Source organism: Hemicordylus capensis, chromosome 4, assembly GCF_027244095.1.
Source record: "Hemicordylus capensis ecotype Gifberg chromosome 4, rHemCap1.1.pri, whole genome shotgun sequence".
Lineage (NCBI taxonomy): Eukaryota > Metazoa > Chordata > Lepidosauria > Squamata > Cordylidae > Hemicordylus > Hemicordylus capensis.
Genome location: NC_069660.1, coordinates 167509089 through 167534752, shown reverse-complemented (window position 1 = coordinate 167534752; position 25664 = coordinate 167509089). Strand labels below are relative to the sequence as shown.

The 25664-nt window shown below is 44.3% G+C and overlaps 1 protein-coding gene across 9 annotated transcripts in view; it reads left to right on the top strand.

The window, feature by feature from the left end:
* The window catches only part of RRBP1 (ribosome binding protein 1), a 191877-nt gene that overhangs the window by 13294 nt on the left and 152919 nt on the right, over nt 1–25664 (top strand). For 6 of the 9 annotated variants that reach the window (XM_053246944.1, XM_053246951.1, XM_053246945.1 and 3 more), the window contains exon 2: nt 5679–6291. In XM_053246944.1, the coding sequence (XP_053102919.1) occupies nt 5679–6291 (613 nt within the window). Of the gene's footprint in view, nt 1–5637; nt 6292–25664 lie in introns of all 9 variants that reach the window. The other 3 variants (XM_053246948.1, XM_053246950.1, XM_053246947.1) reach the window with 1 other exon arrangement.

Sequence of the window (25664 nt, the reverse complement as noted above, 5' to 3'; positions counted from 1 at the left end):
TCCCTCCAAGGGCCTGCAGAGCCTTCCCCCGACCCATTCCTGGCGGCGCCACCTCATGGGCTGGCCATGGCATTTATTTTTCTGCCAGCAGCCCCCGCTATACCTGTACCAGGGCCAAACCAAAGGCGGCCTCCAGGCAGAAGGGACAGCAACAGGCTATTGTCCTTGTCGCCTGATTTGAGCCCCTGCCGGTGAGCCATTCCATTGTCACAACATGGTTTGTTCACACCGAGGCCATTGCCCACTAGACACAAGAGAAGGCATGGAGAGTCATATTCGTCCTCTCCCCCCCCCCCCGGGGTGACAGGAGGCCCAAGTGCCCTAGACGCCCTGACAATCCTCCAGTTTTGACCCCATGGAGATCTGTCATGGCCCCCTTGCCATGCGCTTACCCACCCCCCGGCCCTGGACAGACAGATTCTCCCAGCTGTACCTATTCCCGTCTCTGAAGATGAGTCCTAGCACTTGGAACTGGTGGAACCCACTGAGCCTTTAGACTCCGCCAAGGAAGAAGGGAAACTCTCAGAGGAGGAGGTGGTCCCTCCCATTTCTAACTCTTCCAGACTTTTCTTCTCAGCAGGTTTTGATATCCTTTTGTCCAAGGCGAAAAGAACAATAAACTACGTGGCACCATGGAACCAGCTTCTGCTCTAGACCAGAATGTTTTTCCTGCTACTGCCCCCGTGGCATCAGCAGTCCCTCCCCCCCTTTCGCAGAGTGATGTGTGCAGAGTGGCAGTGTCCGGCATCCTCCAAGCCTATTGGGAGCCTGCTGAAGAAACACTACCAGCTTCCCAAAGAGGTATCTAATCTTTTGGCCACCCCTAAGGTAGACCATCCCATAGCGCAGCTGGTATCGAATACTATATTGCATCCAGAGGGACAGGAACAGCTCAAGTCCCAAGAGGACAGGCGGTGCGACACCCTCTTAAGGAAGGTGCACAACTCCACAGCCACCTCTATTAAGGCAGCCACAACTAACTCAATCTTTGTTTGGGCTTTGGTGTTGTGGGCCAAGGAATTGGTGGCATTAGCTCCCCCTGAGCTCCCTAAGCTCCGCCAGGGCATTAATAAGATGGCAAAGGCCGCGGCCCTGATGGTGGACTCCAGCCTGGACTGCATTTAGCACTCCTCCCGGACAATGATGGCCGTCCACTGGTCTGTTACAGGCTTAAAAGCTGGAACACTGACGCCAAGTCTAAGCTTGCCCTGACTTCTCCTCCCTTTTGCAGGTAAGGACCTTCTTGAACCCGCGTTGAATCCAGTCCTTGTAGAAACCAGGGACAAAAAGAAGGCTTCCACACGCAGGGACTTACGTAGGTTTTTTCATGGCTCATCCAGCACCTTTCGTTCCTCCAGACAATTTTTCAACCAGCCATACTCCCAATTCCGGGACTTCCACCCCCAGAACCCCAGAGGATCGAGCAGATCACAGTGGCGAGAGCAATACAGGAGTAACTCGCAGGGCACCGCTGCCAGATCTTTTCCCCCATGCTTCCTCACAGCGCAGGCAATGACGCCATACCGGTGGGAGGCAGGCTGGCAGACTTTGGGACAACCTGGATGTCCCCGGCCACCAGCCACTGGGTGACAGACACGGTGTCCAATGGTTACGCCAAAGCATTTACCTCCCATCCTCCCAGATGCTTTCTTCCTACCCCAAGGCCCAAGGATGCTTCAGGCAGTTCAGCACCTTCTCCAGATCCAAGCGATAGAGCACGTGCCATCTACACAAAGATTTCAAGGCACGTACTCTATCTTCTTCCTCGTGCCAGAGAAGGATGGATCTTGGAGAGTGGTACTCGACCTGAAGTCCTTCGTGTGGAAGAGGAAATTCGTCCTTCCGCTTTCAGGGAGAAAATCACCAAACAGAAAATCACCAATCCGCCTACCCCCGGAATGGAGGGAGAAAAACACCAAACAGTTAAATTTGGAATGTGAGCCCTTTGGGGACAGGGAGCCATCTTATTTGTTTGTTATTTCTCTTTGTAAACCACCCTGAGCCATTTTTGGAAGGGCGGTATAGAAATCAAATTAATAATAATAATAGTAGTAGTAGTAGTAGTAGTAGTAATCCTCTACTCTACAAGAGCTTGGCGGACATCATGGAACTGTCCCAAGCCCTAGATTCAATGATCGAATGCACCCCCTGGGTGAGATGGTACACTCGCCCTCTCCAGTGGCTGCTTCTCCCCTCTCAGGACCTGATTATGTCTGCCACACACTACTCCATTCCCCTTCCCCAGGAAACCAAACAGTCGCTCCACTGGTGGCTATCCGCAGCCCTACTCAGAGGCCTTCCACTGGCAGAACCTCGTCGCATAGTTGCGACCACAGACGCCAGTCTCTCTGGATAGGGAGCCCATTGCCTTGGGCCATCTGTAGGTAGGTATGTTATATTTCAGTCAACGACCAGAATAGAAAAAGGAAACATCATAAAAAAGGCCATCTGTCACAGGGCTCGTGGTCTATGGAGGAGTCCAAATGACCCATAAACTGGCTATAGCTCAGAGCAGCCCGCCTAGCACTCATCCGCTTCCAGCGTCTCCTGCAGGGTCAACATGTGTCACTCAGGATGGCCAACGTGACCGTCAAGGCACACATCAATTGCCAGGGTGACACAAGGTCCAGGATACTGATGCAGGAGTCCGACCTCCTATTCCAATGGGCAGAGTCCAACTTGAACTCCATCATCTCAGAACATCTGAAGGGGGAAGAAACGAAACAAGCCGATTGGCTCAGTCGAAGATTGCTTGACCCCCATGGAGTGGTCACTTCATCCCGACATGTTCCTTCAGATCACACAGATCCTAGAACATCCATAGGTGGACCTGTTCGCCTCCCCGACCAGTCACCAGCTTCCTTGCTTCTTTTCCAGGTACCACTCCCATTTAGCGGAAGCGACGGACAATCCACTAATAGGGTGTACCAGGCCGCATGGGCCGCTTTCCTACAATGGGCACATACTAACAAGAAGGACCCGCTGTCCGCAGGAGTACCTGAGGTCCTCGCCTTCCTCCAATCAAGTCTAGATCTACACCTTAGGCCCAATACCGTCAGGCACCAAGCTTCGGCCCTGGCATCAGTCCTACAGATATCTTCTTCAGACACAGGCCAGGCGGTCCTTCATCCGCACATATCTAGGTTCCTCATGGGGGGCCTCCAACCTGGCTCCTCCGCCTCTCAAATGATTTCCCTCATGGAACCTCAGTAAGGTCCTTAATGCCCTAACAAAGGACCCATTTGAGCCTGTCTCCTCGATTCCCCTCAAGACCCTATCTTTCAAGGTTCTTTTTCTGGTCACCATTACCCTTTCTAAGCACCCTTTTAGTGCTTAGAGAGTTTTGCACCTTCAGGTCTGATGCTGTGGACCTACGTTTAGACCCTACCTTCCTTCCGAAGGTAAATTCCACCTTCCATAGATCCTAGGTGATCGTCCTCCCCTCCTTCTGTCCCTCCCCAGTTCACCCCGAAGAAAAGTTATGGCATAATTTGGACATGTGCAGGGCTCTGCCCACATATATTTGGTGGACCAAAGACATCTGCAAGTCAGACTCTGTCTTTCTCATTTCACACTCCATCTCTGGGCAACAGGGTTTCCAAGGCCACCCTAGCCAGCTGGATTAGGTCGTGTATTCTACTGGCTTACGCCTCTCTTAACCTTCCTCTTCTGGGAGGCATTACTGCCCAGAAGTAATTCCACCAGGAGTGCAGTGGCATCAGCGGCCTTCTCATCCCACATTCCGCTCTCTGAAATTTGTCAGGCAGCTACCTGGTCATCCATTACGCTCTTCATTCGGCACTACAAAATATCGTCCTTCTCAGCGTCCCACCTTTGGCCGCACAGTACTACAACAAGTGCTCTAATACATCCTTCCCTCCCAGGGACTTCTCATCTCGCTGGCTTGGGCACGTCCCTACCTGATGAGGGTATCCTACACGGGGGGGAAAGGAACATTGGTTTACCATGAAGGGTTCTTTTCCCCTGAGTTAGGAGCTCATCAGCCCCTCCCGGATGTATTTTTCTATTCTGGGCAGGGGATTTTTTCTTCACCAAGCTTAGTTAATGGTTTAGTGGGGAGACGGTTCTCAGGGTAATAGCTCATAGGCTTTTTCTGTTTTCTCTCCCTTGATTCAGCACCTTGATATAAACTTCTTTCCTCTTCTCACTACCTAACTACCTCCTAGAGGCATTCTTTCTCATGCAGATTCCAGCACACTCCAGCAGGGCTCTCTCCACTTAACATACTTCACTTCGCTCAATAGCCCTGGAACTGGGACTGGGAGGCGCCTCCGGCTGCAAAATAAGTCACATGATCCAGTTCTGTCTCGAGCATGCTCAGTATACAACTCTACCTGATGAGCTCTTAACACAGGGAAAAAGAACCCTTCATGGTAAACCAATGTTGCTTTTCTTTGTTTAGTTAAAGCCCGGACTCCTGGATCAGATTTAGGACAAGGGTTAGAGTTTTATCATGCTCTTCTAGTGATGTGCCATTTACTTAAATGCCATCCACGAAAACAATGACCCCTTTTACAGAACTAAGGAGTTCTGTCATCTTCCTCTGGAAGATCTCTGGAGTGCTGGTGATCCCGAAGGGCAAGCACTGGAAACAGAATCTCCCAAAGTATGTCATAAATGTTGTTAGTTTGGCACTCTGATCTGTCAGAGGTATTTGCCAAAAGCCACTTGAAGCATCTGATTTGAAAAATACTTTGGCTTAGTCACTTTTGGAAGTAGCTCTTCCCGTGTTGGAAGTACATATTTTTCTCTAACAACCGCTTCATTGAGCCTTTTCATATATGGATTTTTCCATTTTTCTTTGTGACTGGGACCATTAGAGCACACCATGGTGTAGGCTCTGATTTATTTAATTATGCCATGTGCCTTCATCTGTTCCGGCTCTATTTCCACTTTGTGAAGTTAGGGAATGGGAATTCTGCGGGGAGCATGGGTGCTATATGGCTTAGCATCCTGTTTTAAGACAATGTCCACAGGGTCTCCCTTGAGTAGGCCAATGTCCCCAAACACTCATATTTCTCCCACGGCTTTCATCAGTCCCATTCTCGGAGCTACTCCACAGCTGAGGAGATTGTCCTGAACTTGAGCTCTAACCACATACACAGAAAACTCATATTGGCTGCCTTCATGACTGGCTTGTGTGGTAAAAGTATCCAGTACAATCTAAGGGACTTCCTGGGCTGTGTAGAACAGTCTCTGCTTTGCGTAGTGGGGGAGGATTCGGGAGGCTAGCATAGGTCTCTTCTGAGATAACCAAGACATCTGCACCTGAATCTATTTTGAAATTTACAGTCTTGCCAACAATCATTAAATCAATCCTCCATGCAGGTTCAGTTTCTGTGCAAAAAGTGGAGTCTAAGAAAAACTGATGCTCCATTTTGGTCCATCTAGCTTAGTCTGCACTGACTTGACAGTGGCTCTTCAGGGTTTCAGGCAGGGGTCTTTCCCAGCCCTAACCTGGAGATGCCATGAAGTGAACTAGGGACCTTGCTGCCATTCAGAGTAGATAGTGCTGAGCTAGATGGACTCTGGTTTGAGTCACACATTGTATAAAGTAGCATCATGTGCTCATCATCATATTATATTTCAGTATTAACATACTCATTTGTTCTGCAGGCTAAAACCAGGGAGTGATAATGGATTTTTATGATCCTCAGACATTGGGTGTCATGGTCTTTGGAGGATTCATGCTGGTCTCAGCCATTGGAATTTTCCTGGTGTCTACCTTTTCCATGAAAGAGACATCTTATGAAGAAGCCCTGGAGAAGCAGCGCAAGGAGCTAGAGAAAACCAGCCAGCACAAGGTAGAGAAGAAAAAGAAAGAGAAACCTGCTGAGAAGAAAGGGAAAGCTAAAAAGAAGGAGGAGAAACCTAATGGAAGAATATCTGATCCAGATCTCTGTCTGGATGTTTCTGATGCAAGCCCCGAGTCTGCTTTGGTCATTGAACCAATAGTCTCTGAGTCACCTAATATGCCACTTTCAACAATGCCTCAGGAAAGGGAGAAGACTACCCAATCTCCTAAAGACAAGAAAAAGAAAGAAAAGAAAGTGGCAAAGGCAGAATTGACTCCAGGCCTGGCAGTTTCTTCTCCACCAACCACTGTATTAAAATTACAAGTTTCTGATATGGCTCCCAAGGAAGTATCAGTAATTACTGTTCCATCAGGTGTGGCTCCTCTGACTTCTCCAGTAACAGAAGCTCTTGGAATCCAAGAACATGATGGAGCTTATAAGAAGAAGGCCACTGCCAAAAAGAAAAGAGAATCAAGTAAGTATCTTGCTACAAACATCATATTGAAGCTTATGCTTAGGATATCAATAGATGTTGATTTGATTCATATCTCACCCAATTCCAAAAACATGTGTTTCCAAGGCACCTTATAGTGCCTCCAAAGTACAATATATCTACTGGGCTGATCCCTTCCCGCCACCATCCAGCTTAGGAGCAGGGCTAGCCCTATCTTGTGTGTAAGGCGTAAGAGGGATGCTTACCATGGTCAGTAACATAGGAAGCTGCCATATACTGAGTCAGACCATAGGTTCATCTAGCTCAGTATTGTCTATAGAGACTGGCAGCGGCTTCTCCAAGGTTGCAGGCAGGAATCTCTCTCAGCCCTATCTTGGAGATGCCAAGGAGGAACTTGGAACCTTCTGTTCTTCCCAGAGCAGCTCCACCCCCTCAGGGGAATATCTTACAGTGCTCACACATCAAGTCTCCCATTCATATGCAACCAGGGTGGACCCTGCTTAGCTAAGGGGACAAGTCACGCTTGCTACCACAAGATCAGCTCTTCTCTTCATGTATATTTGTGGATCTTTGTGATGCAGCCTTGGGGTAGAGGCAGTCTATCAAGTATGTTGGATTCTATTCGTTTAGAGCTATACAGGCGGTCACCAACACTATAATATTTTGACCCTGGAATACAAAAGAGCCAGTAGAGGCTTGCTGTAATACGACATAAATGGATCTTTGATAGCAGAATCGCTATTTAACTAGGATCTTGTCAAATTACATGTTGGATAATAGAGTCAGAAAATGTTTATGTTGTCTCAGGCTTACAAATTTCAGGCTTGAAAAGCATCTTGTGTGAGGTGTTTAATTTCCAGCCCAGCTGATCCTGCAGCCATCTTTATTAATTTGTTCTTATTTCCCTGTGAAAACCGCTGTGGAAACTTTTGTTGAAAAGCGGTATATAAATATCTGTAGTAGTAGCAGTTACAAAAGCATGATAAAAGCACTTAACAAAAGCTAAGGTTTTTGCTGCAAGATTGTTTCAAGAAACAATCTGCAATTAGTGGAAGTTTTTGATGGGCACGAGCCTCCTTTTGTGCAAGTTTAAACTAGTTGCATGTAGAAGGTCAGTCCCTGGCACCTCCAGATTCTGGATAGAAGGAAGGGCCTTTCTTTGCCAGAGAGCCACTGCAGATTGGAGAATGTAGTGCTGGGTTAGATGAGCCAAAGGTTTGACTCTTTTTAAGAAGCATTCTATGTAGTTACGTTGTATAGGGAACGCATTCCACAGCTCAGGAGCAACTGCAGAGAAGGCTTGATCCAGCAGCCAGAGACTCACATCTCGTCATGATTTTAATGTGAGGTGGGGATCATGCTGAAGAAAGTGCTTTCTCAGGTAACCTGGTCCTAAGCTGTTTAGGGTTTTAAAAATAATGCCCAGAAACATATCAGTAGCCAGTGCAAATGTTCTAAAACAGGCATAATGTGATCTCTCCAAGAAACCTTAGAGACCAATCTGACTGCTGAACTAAGTGAATTTTTTCAAGTTCTTTGTCTTTAGAAAGTTGTGGTGGTGGTGGTCTTCTTATCTGTTCACTCATGTCTGACTCTCGGTCACTCTATGGATCAATGCACTCCATGCCATCCTATCTCATCTAGCTTCCTTTAATTCCACCATGGTCATTCTGGTGTCATTTTTAATAATATCCAGCCACCGAGTACAAGGCCATCCCCTGTCTCCTTCTTCTGCTGATCATTCCCAGCATAACTGTCTTTTCGAGTGAATCAGCTAGCATGACATGACCAAAATATGTCAGTCTTTGTTTAGTAATCTTGGCTTCTATTGATATTATTGGTTTAACTCTATATAAAACTTCCTTATTTATGATTCTCACTGTCCATGGAATACACAACAGTTGCCTCCAACACCACATCTCGAAAGCATCCATCCTTCTCCTATCTGCCTTCTTCAAAGTCCCAAGTTTCACAGCCATATGTAGCTATGGCAGTGGTAGTTTGCCTTAAATGCACATACAAATGCAGGAGCCACAGGAGTTGCTCTGAGAGGCAGTGGCTGCAGTCAGTGGCTGGCAGTGGCTACAGCCCCTCAGAGCCAGCACTCCTCTTTGCCACACCCCCAAGTCCTGGGGAGTATGCACACATGCCTGAATTTGAAAGCCTCTTCCTCCTGCTTGAGCACACATTCTTCTCAGGTGTTGTTAGCTGCTTTAGTGTAGTGGTGGTTGGTGCCTCCTGAAATATGGGGGTGAGTGGGCGCTGCGCAGAGCCAGAGATGGTGGGCTTCTCTCTCACCAAGCCTGTCTGTCACTCACACATACCCTCACCAAGCTGTTCTTTTCTTTGTCTCTCTCTCCAAGCCTCTTTTTTCCTCTTTCTCACCCACCTTTGTGTAGTGATCAGCCACCCCTCCCTCTAAAGACTTAACTGGAAGTTAAGGGATGATTCAGCAGTTTTCTTCCCCTCACGTGAGCTTGCTCTGCGAAAAAGGCTTTAATCTGCTACACCTTTCCTTCTCACCAAGCATTTCTCTTTCACTCACTCACCAAGTCCCATTTATTCTCAACAAGCTTCTCTTGCTTTTTCTCTCTCACCAAGCCTCCCCAGCAAACCTATCTCTCCAAGCCTTGCCATCCGACCCCACTTTTCTTTCTTTCTCTTTCTCTCTTGCCCCCTCCCTGCCCACAAACAATAACAAACACAGGAAGATCAGACTTACAACAGGTCAGTGAACTCTCCTGAGTAAAGAGCTTCCCCCAACTCCTCCTCCCCCTAACTTCCTGTTTTGGTCTAACTGGTTGGAACAGCCTGCTCATCAAGCTGCTCCAGCCAGTCTGATTGCTAGGGTGCAATGTCATGGCCCTGCCCCCCAAAGGGAGTAAAAATGGATGAAAAAAAATATAGTTCCTTTTGGCTTCAGGGGTTGTATTTTCAATCCAGTTTTTACTTCCCTGAGTGGGAGATGCCAGGATCTCTAGGGATCAGAAACTGGAGCAGCTTGATTAGCAGCTGTTCCAGCCAGGGAGTTAAAGGCATGGAGAGGAGGGGTTGGAGAAAGCTCCTTGCTTGAGAGAGTTCTCTGACTGTTGGTAACTCTGATTTTCTGCTGGAACTTTGTTTGGGGGAGAGAAAAGGGCATAGCCCTCCCTGCCGTTACTGGCTACCCTTGCCTCAGAGGGACTCCTTGTCCTGCTGTGGTAGAGGTGGAAACTGGGAGAGGCTTATAGGCATACTTACTTAGGAGTATGTATTGCACTCAGTGGGATTTATTCCTGTGAAAACAGAGGAGATTGGGTTGCCATGTGGAGGTACTTGGATTTGAAGGATCAGATCAAAATAAAAAAAACCTATCAAATCAAATCCATTGATTTCCACAGAGAAAAATGTAAATGTATGTTTAAAGTTACAGACATACTTCATTGAAAAGAAGTTCAAAATGGGATTTACTTCTGAGTAAGTGCCTGCTTAGGATGCAAAGCCAGTAAGGGCGGTGACTGGCACCCACCCACGGCACCCTTCTGGCCACAGGAGGTTGGGTAGGCAATGGAGTGTGTGCCTTCCTTGCTACTGCTACCTGTTACTTTGTGGAGGCAGTGAGGAGGTTGGGCAGATGTTGGGGAACACCCACCCGCTCACTCTCTCTGTTGCTGCTGTGAGTGTTCTCCATCACCCACCAGCCCTCCCTCCTGACTTACCACCGCTGCCACAAAGCTTGGTGGTGGCAGCAAGGAGGGCAGGCGAATGATGGGGAACACCTGCCTGCCGCCGCCTCCACCCACCACTTTCACGGCTGGTGGCAGTAGAGCAGGCGGGTGTTCCCCATCTCCCATCCATCCATGGGGAGTGCAGGAGAATACTCCCTGGTGTCTGCGCAGCGCCCACCCTCCTGCCCTCCACTTGCTGTGGCCAGGAGGGCACCCAGGCAGGTGATGCAGGCTGGTTTTGCCAGGGGCTTCTGTCACCCTTGGGCTGGTCCTGAGCTTCAGAGCTTCACGAAAACACACTTTCACCAAGCTCTGGAGTAAACTTACCCAATAGTAAACCCTGCTTTGGGCTCTCGTCCTACCCTGTGCTTTCACCAAGCACAGATGCTGCTGGAGAAGTGGGGGGAATCTGAATTCTCACCAGGGGTGTGTGTGTAAAACAGAAAAATAGCAGTGGGATGAGGTACTTTCACACTCTGCCCCTGGACTCCAGTACAAGGGCAGCCCTTGTGCTTCTCAGGCATTACTAGGGAATCTGGGGGTGGAATTCAAAGTAGGGTGCCCATTGTTCACAGCAGAAACTCTTATTCAGTCAAGGAGGATGGTGGACTTTTTCAAAATAAGATCACTACTTAGTTTCTCATGATTAAATTTTGATATTGATTTCAAGTCTTGGATCCAAACTCCCAAATATCCTGAGAAGAGCTGATCTACCAGTTGGGGTCAGCAGGTAGCCCAGCCCTCTGCTCCCACCTTGTAGGGCTGGGTTACCCACCTACCCCAATTGGTAGACTGGCTCTCCCTGAAAAAATAGCACTCAAATCACCCAAATTGATTCAGGGTGAATCAAGGGTGATTCTCCTTGACCCCGAACCAGGCCCTTTATTTGTGGGGTGTGTGTGTGATTCTATTCAAGGTTGAATCCCCAAATTGCACATCCCTGCTGGTTATATATGTTAGTAAGATGGAACATTTGTTTTAATTCTGTTTTCTTAAGCCTTCATGTTTCCCTATTAACTCTGTATCTTGAGTGGTTTTATAACGTTTTTCCAATTCCAATATTTTATTAATCAAGGATTTTTTTATATTTCTTTTTCTTATTTCAGATGCCTTCTTAATAAATTCCCCCCTAAATACAGTTTTACTGGCACCTCAAATCGTGGTTGACTTAATACAGGCTGACCTGTATTATTAATTTGGAAATAATCCTTCAGTGCTTTTGTGATCGTGTATAACTTCTTTATGAAGAAGCAGGTGCTCAGTTTCCAAAACCTGATTCCCCTGAATCCTCCTAATTTCCAAGTGAAAAAAATAGGCCATCTGCAAAAATCATAGGGTCAATTGCAACATTTGTAATTTTAGATAAAGAGAAGAGAAAAGTAAAAAAGAATCAATCCTTGAATAGGATCTATGTGGATGTAAGTAAAATGGATAATCTCGAGATCCAGGATTGTAAAAACACTATACATCAACTAAGTCATTATGCTCTATATCCTTTAAAAACAAGATTATTTGAGTTTGGAAATAAACTAGGGGAACTTCTGTTCAGATTATTGGCCTCTGAGCAAAAAAAAGAAATTAATTCCTCAATTAAAATATAATGGTAGAAATAAATACAACTGAAGAATTTGTAAAGCAGTTAAGTTAATTTTCTTTTTATTAGCTCCTGTAGATCTGTCTAAACTTTTATCTTGAATATTGTTAAAGATAATGATAATGTGATCATCAACACATGAAAAAAATGTTTGACTAATATTTGGAGTGTAAGCATTCACAAGTGTTGTTTCCTGTCCTACAGATATGCCTTTCGTCATAATAAATCCACCTTCTTCATCCTGGCAGATATCTTCAGCCTGTAGGATGTTGTCTCTAAGAAGAATTGCCACATCATTTAAAAAATATAAATGACGTGATTCATAAACTCCTCCCAGTTTTGAGGTTTTCAGTAATTGCTCATCCCCTTTCTTGATAGGCATTTCTTGAAGAAAAAGAAAATCACGTCTGCTTTTTGCTTTTCCAACAATCAAGAAAATTTTCTCCTCTTAATAGCAGAATTAAGGCCTTTAACATTTATTTTATTTATTTAACACATTTGTATACTGCCCAAAATGCAAGTCTCTGGGCAGTTTACAACAAAACAATAAAAACAACAAATAAAAAGGTTAAAATATTACAACAATTTAAAATTTAAAACTGGGACTTCTTTAATAATAAAAACTATTTAAAAACACAATTAAAACAGTATCTATTTAAAAGCCTGGGTGAACAAATGTGTCTTGACTGCCTTTTTTAAAGTTGTAAGAGATGGGGAGCAGTTTTCTCTCTAATTATTTTTTTTCATTGGTGTACAGAATGAATTTTGTTCTGGGTGGCAAGTGAACACTGATGGGGAGGCTCTTATTTCAGCAGGAAGCGTATTTCAGAGGCTCAGGGCAGCAAAGAAGAAGGCCCATTCCTGAGTCAAGCCAGTGGCAACTGCAGATGAACCTCTCTAGATTATCTCAGTGGGTAGTGTGGTTCATAGCGAAGACAACGTTCTCTAAATACCCAGGGCCCAAGCTGTTTAGGGCTTTATAGGTTACTAGCTGATCCGGCGTAGAGCATCTGCGCCCCTAGTTCACCCCCCTTCAGCCCCAGTCCATTCTCCTCCTCCCAGGCTTTTCCCTCCAGCGGCTGGCATGGCCGGCCTTTCCCTTCCCTTCCCTGCCAGCCTGGCCGGCGCTTTCCCGCAGCACTTTCTTTCACCCTCCACCCTGGCCAGCACTTCCCTTCCCTGCCAGCTGGCCTGGCTGGCGCTTTCCTGGCTGGTGCTTTCACTGGCTGGAATGTCTGGCACTCCCCCGCCCCCCCCCGCCAGCAGCTCTTTCTCTCACCGGCCAGTACTTCCCTTGCCCACCTGCTGGCCTCGCCAGCAGTTTCCCTCGCTGGCTGGTCTGGCCGGCACTTTCCCTTCCCTTCCCTGCCGGCAGCGCATTCTCTCACTGGCTGGCACTTCTCTTCCCCACCCGTCTGGCTGGCGCTTTCCCTCACTGGCTGACCGGCTGCCACCGCCATTTTCTCCCCCGTCCCCAGGCAGCTGCTCACAAACTCTTGCGAGAGTTGCCACATATGGGATTAGCCACGGGTACGTCTAGGATAATTATATATAAAGATGTCTAGGAGCATTATATATAAAGAAGATTATATATAAAGAAGATAACCAAGCTCTTTTATTTTGCCTTGAAACTTATTGGTAGCCAGTGTAGATCTTTTAAGATAGGAGTGATATGGTCTCTTCAAGATGACCCAGAGACACACATGTAGTCTTCCATTCATATGCAACCAGGGCGGTCCCTGCTTAGCAAAGGGGACAAGTCATGCTTGCTACCACAAGACCAGCTCCGTTCAGTCTGGACTGCATTCAGCAACCAACCTGGCTGCTGCATTCTGGACCAACTGCAGTTTCCAGACTACGTACAAAGGCAGCCCCACATAGAGCACATTTCAGTAATCAAGTCTGGAGGTGACCAGCGGATGTAATACTGTTCTGAGGTCATTTATCTCAAGAAATGGCGTATCAGCTGAAGTTGATAAAAGGCACCTCTGGCCACTGTCCCAACCTTGGACACCAGGGAGAGGTTTGTGTCCAGAAGCACCCCCAGACTGCGTACCTGTTCCTTCTGGGGAAGTATGACCCTATCCAGAACTGGCAGATCAAAATCATCTCCTGAGTTACCCCACACAATAAGTATCTGTCTTATCTGGATTCAGCCTCAGCTTGTTATCTCCCATCAAGCCCATCACTGCCTCCAGGCAGGCATTTAGGGAGATTATGTTTTCTCCTGATGATGTTGACATGGAGAAAAAGATTTGGATGTCCTCAGTATATTGATAACACCCCGCACCAAATCTCCTGGTGGTTTCATGTAGATGTTAAACAACGTCAGAGACAATATGGATCCCTGAGGGACACCATACAGAAATTCAGATTTTGAAGAGCAACAGACTCCAAGAGACACCATCTGGAATCTGCCCAAGAGGTAGGAATGGAACCACTGCAAAGCAGTGCCTCCCACGCCTAACCCCCTCAGATGTTCCAGAAGGATACTATGGTTGATAGTATTGAAAGCCGCCAAGAGGTCCAAAAGGACCAACAGAGTCATACTTCCTCTGTCCATTCCCAATTGGAGATCATCCCTCAGGCCGACCAAGGCAGTCTCCACCCCATAGCCCACCCAGAAGCCGGTCTGAAACGGGTCTAGATCATCAGTTTCATCCAAGACTGGAGTAGGGAGGCCACCACCTTCTCAATTACCTTGCCCAACTACGGATGGCCTATAGTTGCTTAACTTTGAGGGATCCAACACAGGCTTCTTCAAAAGAAGTCTAATAATTGTCTCCATAAGGCAAGGAGGCATGCTGCCCTCCCTCAGAGAAACATTTAGGATCTCTACTAGGCCTTCAGCAACAGTCTCCCTGCCAGATAGTATTTTTTTAAAGTGATTTTTATTCAGTTTTTCACAACATAAGATACATGCACGCACAAAAAGAAAAAAAGAGGAAAAAAGAAAGAAAAACACAAACAAATCAAAAAAACAACAAGAGGACTTTCATCTCATCATTAGAACAAGTATCAGTTACAATACCCAAGTCTTGCCTGTAATTTAATCGTTCTCCCCCCAATAAATCGTACGAAAGTCAGCTCTAGGGCATTTAAAAAACATTTTTGTTACCACTCAAAAGCCTGATAGAAATACATTTTATATGTTTTTAGGTAAACAAGAAGAGGGTCCCACTCCCTTTTAAATACTTCAAATTTCTTTCTTAATAATGCTGTTAGCTTTGCCATTTCTGCTAACTCTAAGTATCCAATCCTCTTTACTCAGGCAATGGATGTCTTTCCATTTGTATGAAATGTCAATCTTGCTTCTGCTGTCAGATACATAAAGAGGATCCATTATTTCCTAGGCAGTGAACTGTTATAAATACCTAATAGGTTCTTAGGGAAGGTCATTTTAAACACTTTCTTAAGCTCATTGTATATTAAATCCCAATAGCCTTTAGACTTATTACAAGTCCACCATAAATGTATATGGGAACCCTCCTCTTTTTTACACTTCCAACATTTGTTTGACATGTTCTTGTAAATTAAAGCCAACTTCTTAGGAGTTAAATGCCATCTGTACATCATCTTAAGATTATTTTCCTTTAAATTAGAACAGGTAGTGTATTTCATATCTTCTATCCATAGTTTTCCCCATTTCTCCAAGTCTATATTATAACCAAAATCCTGAGCCCATTTAATCATTGAAGTTTTCACTACTTCCGTTCTTGTATCTTCCAATAATAACAGATTGTACATCCTAGAAACTAGGATGTCACACAACTGTTTAAATTCTGACTTTGATTGATTAAAACCCTTTTTGCAATCTTGCTTGAAAAAGGCGCTAATCTGGTGATACTGAAACCAAGAAATATTCCAATCCTGCATAAGATCTAGTTTTTTAAGTTCGTATTTTGCACCTTGGGGAGCAAGCAGTTGTCAATACGTAGGCCATGTCTGTTGCATATTTTTCTGTTTTCTAGATATAACTTCCAGTGGAGATACCCAAAGTGGAATTTTTGGTTCTAACACAAGTTTGTTTTTCATTCATACCATATATAAGCTTTTCCTAACATAGTGATTTAAGAAGTCTTTATTTACTTTTACCTTATCATAGAATAGATATGCATGCCAACCACATCTTATATCGAATCCTTCCAAATCTAACAGTCTTGGATTTTTAAATATAATCCATTCTTTCATCCAGCTTAGGCATATTGCTTCAAAATATAACTTAAAATTCTGTAATGCAAACCCTCCTCTCTTTCTGTCGTCTGTTAGGTTTTTAAAATTTATTCTGTTTTTTTTGCCCTGCCAAATAAAGTTCTTTACGTCTTTATGCCATTGATCAAAACTTGACATTGTATTTATTATTGGTATTGTCTGGAAGAAATATAGCGTTTTAGGAAGAACATTCATTTTGATAACAGAAATTCTTCCACTTAACGATAGATTCAATCTATTCCATCTACATAAATCTATCTTTATTTCCTTCCAGATTTTAATATAATTATTTTGAAACAATAAGGCATTATTTGTTGTAAGCGTAACTCCTAGGTATTTTACCTCCCCCCCCCCATTGAAACTAGAACTCAAGACAAGTTTGTAACTTTGTGTCCCTATTCACACTCCTTGTATTTTGGTCTCTTCCCTTATCATACTGCACATAATTTCCAAGACCAATGTAAATAATAATGGAGACAGGGGCCAATCTTGTTTAGTACCTTTTTGAATACTAAAATTCAAAAATTTTAGAGAGAGCTCTGGCTATACCGCTTAGAGAGCTATACCGCTTAGAGAGCTCTGGTTATGGCATATAAATGTAAGTGCTATTGCTAAGTGCTAAAATGATCTGTAAGTTCTCCATTAACCTTAATGTTTGCTTTTTGTTCAGAATATATAGACCCAATTGCCCTTATATAATCAGCTCCAAACTCTACAATTTCCAGGGTTTTCAACATAAATTGAGATGTTATCGAAAGCTTTCTCTGCATCCAAAAATAACATAGCCAGTTGTTTATCATTATGCTTTCCGTAATATTCTAATACATTTAAAACAGTTCGCACGTTGTCCTTTATTTGCCTTTTTGGTAGAAATCCAGCCTGATATTTATGAATTAACTCTACTAAGACCCCCTCCATTCTTTTAGCAAGCATAGAAGCAAATAATTTATTAAGTAAGGAGATTAAGTAAGGAGATTGGTCTATACTTTTTAACCAGAGTTTGATCTTGGCCAGGTTTTGGTATTAATGTAATAGTCGCCTGCCTCCGTGAATCAGGGAACCAACCCTTCATCATAATTTCATTCATTGTCCATTGTAATGGTTGAGATAATACTTCACTAAAAGCTTTATAGTATATAATAGAGAGCCCATCTGGTCCTGGCGATTTCCCCCTTTGCTCACTTAATAGCATCCTTCATTGGAAACTGGAAGATTCAATATTTCACGTTGTTTAGGGTTTAATTTTGGTAAATTCCTGAATTGTAAGAATTGTTCTACTTTATTTATATCAACCTTCCTTTTTTGATAAAACTCCTTATAATATTTATAAAATTCTCTTTTAATTACTGACTGTTGATTAATAATACCACTGGATGTACTCAGACTCGTTATATAATTCTTTTGATGTTCAACTCTTAATTTCCAGGCCAGATATTTACCCGGTTTATTTGCCTGTTCCAAAGATATCTGTTTTAGAAATTTTAAATTTCTTTCCATCTCCTCCACCGTCAACATGGAATATTTTTGTTTTAATACCTTTAATTGTTGTATTAAAGTTTGGTCACCTTTTTTCCAATTAGTTCCCCTTCCAAGTCCTTAATTTGAATCTGGATTAGGTCCTTGTTCTCTTTTTTTTTTCCCCAGTATGCATTTTGTTGAATAAAGAAACCCCTTATCACTGCCTTATTTGCGTCGCATACAGTCTTCGTTTGTAGATCGTCCTTTAGGTTTATCCCAAAATATTCTTTAAGTTTTTATAAACCTAATTTCACAATTTTAGAGTGATTCAAAAGGGACTTGTTTAATTTCCATTGATAGTTTTTCTTTATTCCAATTTTCCACTTTAATTCTATAGGATTATGGTCAGAAAATATCCTTGGCAATATATCAATATCTTTGATCGTTATCAACACATCTGCATTAGCCCAGAACATATCTATTCTCGTGTGCGGTTTATGTCTATCTGAAAAGAAAGTATACTCCTTAGCATCTGTATTTTTGATTCTCCATATATCAGGTAAACCAAAGTGCTCAACCATATTACAAAAGGCTTCTGGTAATTTCCCATCATTTTTTCTCAAGTCTATTGAATCTCTATCAGCCTGCGTTGAGACAACTCCATTAAAATTGCCCATTAATATAATCCGTTGCCTATCTGTCTCTGTTAGTTGCTTTTCCAATTTTCTATAGAAGTCTGCTTTTGCCTCATTAGGGGCATATATGCCCACTAATGTATATTTTAAGTCTCCAGCCTTTATTTCTACTATCAAAACTCTTCCATAATCATCTTTATATGATTCTAAAAAGTCTTTTATATAAAAGACTACTCTCCTTTTTTCCTTAATATCTAATGTTTCAAATTGCTGGCCAAGTGCTTTGTTTTGTAGGTATTTTCTATTTCTCCTTCTTATATGCACTTCCAGTAAGCAAATCAAGTCTAATTTTCTTTTCTTTAAATTGTGGAAAAATTTTTGGTGTTTTGTTTTTGTATTTAAACCATTTACATTTAAGGAAAAGAATTTTATTTCCATACTGACTATTTATTTGTTTTGCTACTCCCCCCCCCCCCCTTATTTATTGCCTTGTGTCTTTTGGAGATCCCCTGAGACCTGAAGATCTTTCCTGTACCTGCGGAGAAATTGTTTTATTTTAGAGTCTTCGGTTAATCTATATTTCTTATTTTTATAGGTAAAGGCAACCCCTTGAGGGAACTCCCATCTAAAGGAGATTTTATTTTGATTTAAAGTATCAGTCAAATCCCTGTAGTCTTTTTGTTTCCTAAGAAGTCTCCTTGGGATTTCTTTCATCACCATAATTGTTTGTCCATTAATTTCCCATTAATTTCGAAAATGGGCTTGTATAATACGGTCTTGGGTAGATTTTGAATTAAATTGAATTATGCAATCTCTAGGCACCTTGTGGGTGGCTGCAGAAGTGGCATTTACTCTAAAGGCATCTTCAATAAGTCCTTCCATATTAAGTAGATCTATTTGCAAAAGTTTGGCTAATTCATTTGTCAGCAAATCTGCTAAATTTTGAGTTGTGCTTTCTGAAATTCCCCTTATTCTAAGCATTTTTTCCCTCTTCACCAGTTGCAACATTGCAAGTTGATCAGCTAACTCCTCATTTTCCTTTTTCAACTCCGTTATCTCCTGATCTGCAGCACCTACTTTTTTGGAAATTTGTTTAGTATCCTCCACTATCCTTTAATTTATTTCCTCCAAGTTGTTACATTTATTTAAGTTGTCTATAATCCCTTATTTCATCACTTGTACCTCCTTATTCAACTGCAACATACAGTATCTTGCTTTAAGACCTGTGAATCTGCTCTTATCTGTTGTATGTCCTCTTTAAGAGTTTGCATATCATGGACCATAGATTCGTTATTTGTGTCTAATTTACTATTAATGGTTTGAAGTAACTCCCAAATTTCACCAGTGGACCTATCCATTTGGGGAATCGTTCCCACTGATAGTTTTCTGGCCTTGTACAGTAAGTTTGTGGTCCAGTTGGAGTATTCTTATTCTTAGACATTCTAATATACTAACCGTTACTATACCGTCTACAGTAACATATTGGATGTTTACAACAAAATTATCTCTTTAAACAATATGCACCTCCTATGACTACAAAAGGGAAAGTGTAATTTCCACTTTAATTCCACTTTACTCTTTGACTCTTTTAACTCTTCTTCACTCAAGATGTATCCGTTCGTTCACTCTGTAAATATAGTCACAGGCTCCCTTTGACCCAAGCTTGCATTTGTAGACTCACGTTGAAAGTCAACTATGCCCAAAAGAAGGTGGGAGATATACTTCACACTCTTCAAAACTCCTGGAAGTTCACCGTATTCACCTCAGTGATCCCTAGCGTCGAATCTTTGCACTTAGGGTGTATTGTGAGCTAACAATAGAGTAACTTGGGCTACTTTGAGTAACTTTAGCAAGATTTGGATTACTTTAGCGCATTAGTCATCCCTCTCTTCGAAACTACTACAAAGTTTTGGCTCCTCTTCTCCTGTAGATATGCTTATAAAGTTTTAGTCTCTTTCCATGTGGGGCTGTGATATTTCAACCATACCTCGACATCCAAAGGCATCCAAAAAGCATTGTTTAAATAAGGTTCTATCTCTCAAGTTGTTGTTTTCCTTGTTCTTTTAGATGAGATTCTTAATAAATTCCTTTGACTTGTTGGCGATTGATAGAAGTTGCAACCCTTCTGAGCTTAGTTTCAGGACAACCTGAACTCCACACTGCAGTACTCTCCTTGACTCTAGCCTTGTCACTCTATTGGCACGAAGAGACCTCAGCTTCCCCGTGCCCCTTCGCAGCAGGAGCTGACTTCTCTGGGCTGGTTGAGTCTTCTTCGCCTCCCACTTTAATCCAGTGGGGTGTGGGGTGGTTGTTGATTCCCCCCAGTTGCTTTCTGCAGGTCTTCTCTCTGAGACTCCAAGAGAAGCGTCTTGCTCAGTCAGCATCGGAACCAGAAGTCCTCCCTGCCAGATAGTATTAGCCATGTCAGGCAAGGGTCAAGAGAACAGGTGGTAGGCCACATCATTCCAAGCACCTTGTCCACATCCTCACGAATCACAAACTGAAACTGATTCAGCCTCCATCCTGCTGTTACTACCCTGCAACTGGTACTCAGAGGCATCCTGCCTTTGAGGCTGGAGGTGGCCTATAGCCCTCCGACTAGTAGCTGATGATAGACCTCTCTTCCATGAAGTTATCCAAACCCCTCAAATGTGCACTATGTTGTAATCTGTCGGATTAGAGTCAAATCTTGCTCCACTTGCGCTCCAGTCATGTACCTCACCACATCAGCCCCCGTAGGTCTTCTGTATACCACAGGGCCAATTTTGAAGTGGATCGGAGAAGATGCTTAGGAGCGATCATGTCTACTGCCCTGGTGAGTTTACTGTTCCAATTTTCCATCAGGGCATCAACAGGATTACTAGCAGAGCCAACACTAAATCCCTCCAAGGTTTCTTGGAATGCTACTGGATCCAATAACCTTCTTGGGCGGACCATTCTAATGGGCCCCACGCCCTTGTGAAGGTGGGATGTGACTGAGTCCAACCTTAACCAGATGGTGGTCCGTCCATGACAATGGGGAAATCACAGGAGTCCCCACCCACAGAATACCACCCTAAACAGAGTGAAAGACCAGATCAAGCGTGTGACCAGCAATGTGCAACTGTCCCGAGACCCTTTGAGATACGCCCATAGTTGTCATGGCTGCTATGAACTCCTGAGCCATCCCAGACAAATTGATCCCAAAGTGGACATTAAAGTCCCCCAGCAATGGGGACTCCAGCTCCAAGACCATCAGCTCAGTTAAGGACTCCATTGGGCAGCGGGGCGGTTGGTACACCAACAGAAGTCCCAGTCTATCCCTGGTCCCCAGACTTAGCTACATGTATTCAATATGGTCAGACACTTCCACGGGGATCCTGGTCAGGAAGAGGTTATTCTTATAGATCACAGCCACTCCATTTCCCTGCCCATGTCCCTGCACCTGCTCTTCAACAGAGTACCCTGGAGGGAGAACCTGGGACCAGACTGGGCCACCAGCCTCCCCCAGCCAAGTCTCTGTAATACATACCAGTTGTGCCCCTTCATCCAGAATCAAATCATGGATGGTTTCAGACTTATTCTGGATAGGGATGTGGAAACAGGTTCGACATCGAATGTGTTGGACGTTGAACTGGTTCGGTTCAACCATTTGGGGTCAAACTGAACCACCCCCTGTTTGGTCCAACCCTGGACCAAACACCCCCCAATTGTTGGGTGGGGTTGGGATTTTTTTTTAAATCTTCTCCCCTTTGGAGGAGTTCCTTGGGGTGGTGGTGGTGGGGGGTCTGCAGAGGTTCCCCCTCCCCCCTCTGTAATCACCTCCTCCAGCCCGTTCGGCCAGTTTTTCGGCCTGTTTGGGCCTCTATTTCTGCCCAGTGGCCATTTTGAATGCTGCCACACATGCACAAATGACCTCTATGAGGCCTGGCATGACCCAGGGCCTCAGAGGCCATTTGCTCATGCGCAGCAGCGTCCAAAATGGCTGCTACACAGAAATACAGAGGCCCAAATGGGCCAAAAAACTGGCTGAATGGGCTGGAGGAGGTGATTACAGAGGGGGGAGGGGCAACCTCCGCTGACCCCCCCCGCCACCACCCCAAGAAGCTCCACTGAAGGGGAGAAAGTTTAAAAAAAAGTTGTTTAAAAAAAAAAATCTGTGAAACCTCCAGGACTGAACCACGGGGGGTTTGAGGGGGTGCCGGACCGAACTGGTTCAGTCAGGTTCAAGTCCAGTCCGGACTTGAACCGAACCAGGCCAGCTGGTTCTGTGCACACCCCTATTTCTGGACAGACCTGGCATTACAGAGAAGCAAGGTGAGAGTCTGTGGGAGGTTGGCACTGCTCCCCAAGGTCAAAGTGCTGACAAGACAGCAGGAAGTGGAAACAGCTAATAGAGCTCTGTCCTCCGTTCTTCTGTAATGTCTCGCTGACCTGCCAATTTTACTTCTTCTATTCCCCACCACCACTGGAATAGCCACCCATCTGTGGACACACCCTGTCTCTCAATCCCCAGACAAACCAAGACAGATCTGAAACGCCTAGGACTGAAAAACAACAGAAGCCAAAAAAATACCTCCTGGCCTCTGCCCTTGGTGCTCCCCAAAGTGGCTCCCTGAAAGGGGCGACCCCCTTTTCTGTTGCCCCTTCGGTGGCAGGACCGCCACAGGGCTGCAGCCCTTTTATAAGCCCAGAAAGATGGCTAGTCTGGGCAGATAGTCCTCAAGAACTGCTGACTCACTCCCCCTGGCTCTGATCCCACACAGACTCACCCACAGGGCAGCAGCCACAGCCCAACACATTAGGGGACACATGGGCTGGCAGGCTGACAGCAGCTACACAGGCACTCACCACTTAGCGGCAACTGTCTCTGGGAAGCAGATGTTAAGTTGTCTTCCTCGCTGCAAGGCTCCTGGCCTTGCAGGGAGGAAGACACATTTCTTCATATTCAAAGTGAAGAAATTAATCTGCATTAATTTTATTTATTTTTATTTTATTTATTTTTACATTTCTATACTGCCTTTCGTTAAAATAAAACCCCAAGGCGGTTTACAAAAATTAAAACATACAATAAAAACACCAAGCAATAAAAACACCAAGCATAAAAAACAAGACAACAATTCATTAGTTCATTATTATTAGAGGTTCCACACTACGGTATCTCTCCAAATTATTGGAATGCCACTTCTATAATTTTTAATAGTTTATCATCCAGTCATAGTTGATATACACATTAAGTCTAAATGGGATACTACAACTATACTTTATACCTTCTGGTTGTAATTTCTGTGCCAAAAAGCCAAATTCCCTCCTTTTACTCAAGATTTCAGGGTATGGGCACTTCCAGGATCAGTATCTCATGACTTTCAGTTAAGAGTCTTCCCCTTTCCAAGATCTTTGTAAAACTGCATCTTTCACTCTTAAACTGATGAACATAACTATCACATCTCTTAGCTTATCTAATTGTAAAGACAGAAAATCTATCTTAAAATCTTAGAGCCAATTCTAAATGCTGTCTCTAAACCCATAGCAAATTGATTCTAGTTCTAAATAATCTTTGAGGGCCTGCTCCAAGTAAGTAATTCAGCATCTATCTATCTATCTATCTATCTATCTATCTAATTCATTCTCTAAGCCAGAATGTGTGGGGATGGGCCGCAAGATCCCGTGAGAGTTCAAGCACGCTACACGCCGGGATGGAAAAGGACGTGTGGCGGGAGGACAGGCGGTGGGCAAGGATCTGCCAGGAGGACGGGTGACGAGCAACAAGTGGCCGGGACAGAGCAGGGCAAGTGGCGGGAGGAGGGCAGGTGGCAGATGAAGCTCCGCTGCTCTGAGGAGCAGGATGGGAGGAGGATGGGCCAATGGGCAGAAGGTTGCGGCGGGTAGGCTGGGGCAGAAAGTTGAGGGGAGAACAAACTGGGCCTGAAGGTGGGGGGAGTGTACTGCCGCACAGATGCTCTGTGGGGGATCAGCTAGTTTGTAATAGTTTCTGCAATACCCCTAAATTTAAGATTATGGATTTGACAATGTTTTTGTACTTCCTCTAATCCATCCTTCATCTTTTCTACTATGAGGATTTGCTTATCCAATTCAGCCTTATGTTTATGGATCTGTTTTGTTGTCCTATATTTGGGATTCTTGCTCTGTTGGCTTAATTATTACAGCATCCCTTTTCTTTCCATAATCCTCAAGTTTCTTAGTAGGGATGTTCACGGACCAGTCCGGACCTGGGGCCAGTTCGGCAGTTTGATAGCGGGGTGGGGGGGCTTTAAGGGTGGGAGAGGGTGCACTTACCTCTCCAGTCATTTCCCCCCTCCAGCGTTCCCATTTTTTAACGCATTTGGAGCCGCAGGATACTTCCCTGCCGCTCCTTCCCCTGTTCCTTGGCAAAAGGCTTCAAAAGCCTGACTGCACATGCACGTCACATCCGTGCGTATGCACGACGTACACACACGATGCACGGAATTGGTGCGCAATGTGTGCACACGCAGTCAGGCTTTTGAAGCCTTTTACTAATGAACGGGGGAATGGGCAGCAGGAAGGTACCCTGCTGCCCCAAATGCGTTAAAAAACGGGAGCACTGGAGGGGACAAAGCGGCGGGAGGGATAAGTACATCCTCCCCTGCCCTTAAAGAGCCCCCCTCCCCAGTGCCGGACTACGGAGGTGCGGTTCCGTGCACACCACTATTTCTTAGTACAGCTAGAAGTTTCTCAGCACAGTTAAAATGCTTTCCAACCTGTCATCCCAGTTTTAAAATTTGTTTTCCAACCTCATTTCTAAACTCTTAATTTGTTCTGTAAACCTTTTCTCCATTATTTTGTCTGTATCACATTTCATGAGCGATTTGTTCTTCTAATCACTTTAATTCTGTTGTCAACAACTTTTTAAAACCAACTGTCAAAGTTTTGCTATCATATCCTTCTTCTCGCTCTTCTCTACATCCAGCTTTTTTCATGTCATTAAATACAAAATCTGTGAAATATCCTTGCTTTTAAAAATATTCCATATAATACTCGGCAAATAGTTTAAGTTTCCAGTGGGCTTACAATTACTTATATTATTATTATTTCTCTGCCATCAAAGTGCTATATGTAGTGAAACACAAGACAATGACAGTATACTCCAACCTATCGTGTGTGTGTGTGTGTGTGTGTGTGAGAGAGAGAGAGAGAGAGAGACTCACAAACATAATACATTACCTCAAGTTCTGCCAAAAGAAAGGCCAACTTAATGCCCAAATAATTTGGAAGTGAGCTCTTGCTCACACCTCAGTGTATTGCTTAGTAGACTAAGCTGCTTCAAAGAGACTTGTTGTTATTGCCATCTTCCTTGCAGATCTCAAGTATCCACAGCCTCTAGTTGGCAGTACAAAGACTGTACTCACAGGAGAAGAAACCTACTCCAAGTACAACCAAAAGCAAAGTCTCCTTCACTTCACAGACCACTGGAAATGGTTTCCTGCACGCACCATAATGTGGTGTTCAGTGGCTGGAGCTGCTTGGAGAGGCATATTATCTTCACTGCCCTTCTTGCAGACCCCAGGTGTTTCTCAGCAATCTGCTCCTCTTCAGCTTCTGTGCCCCAGGTTCTCGCCAAAGGCTTGTGCCGTAGAGTGCTGGACTAGGACTGGGAAGACCCAGGTTCAAATCCACATTCAGCCATGATACATGCTGGCTGTCTCTGGGCCAGTCACCTCTCTCTCAGCCTAACCTACTTCACAGGGTTGTTTTGAGGAGAAACCTAAGTATGTAGTACATGGCTCTGGGCTCCTTGGAGGAAGAGCGGGATAAAATGTTTTTTAAGTA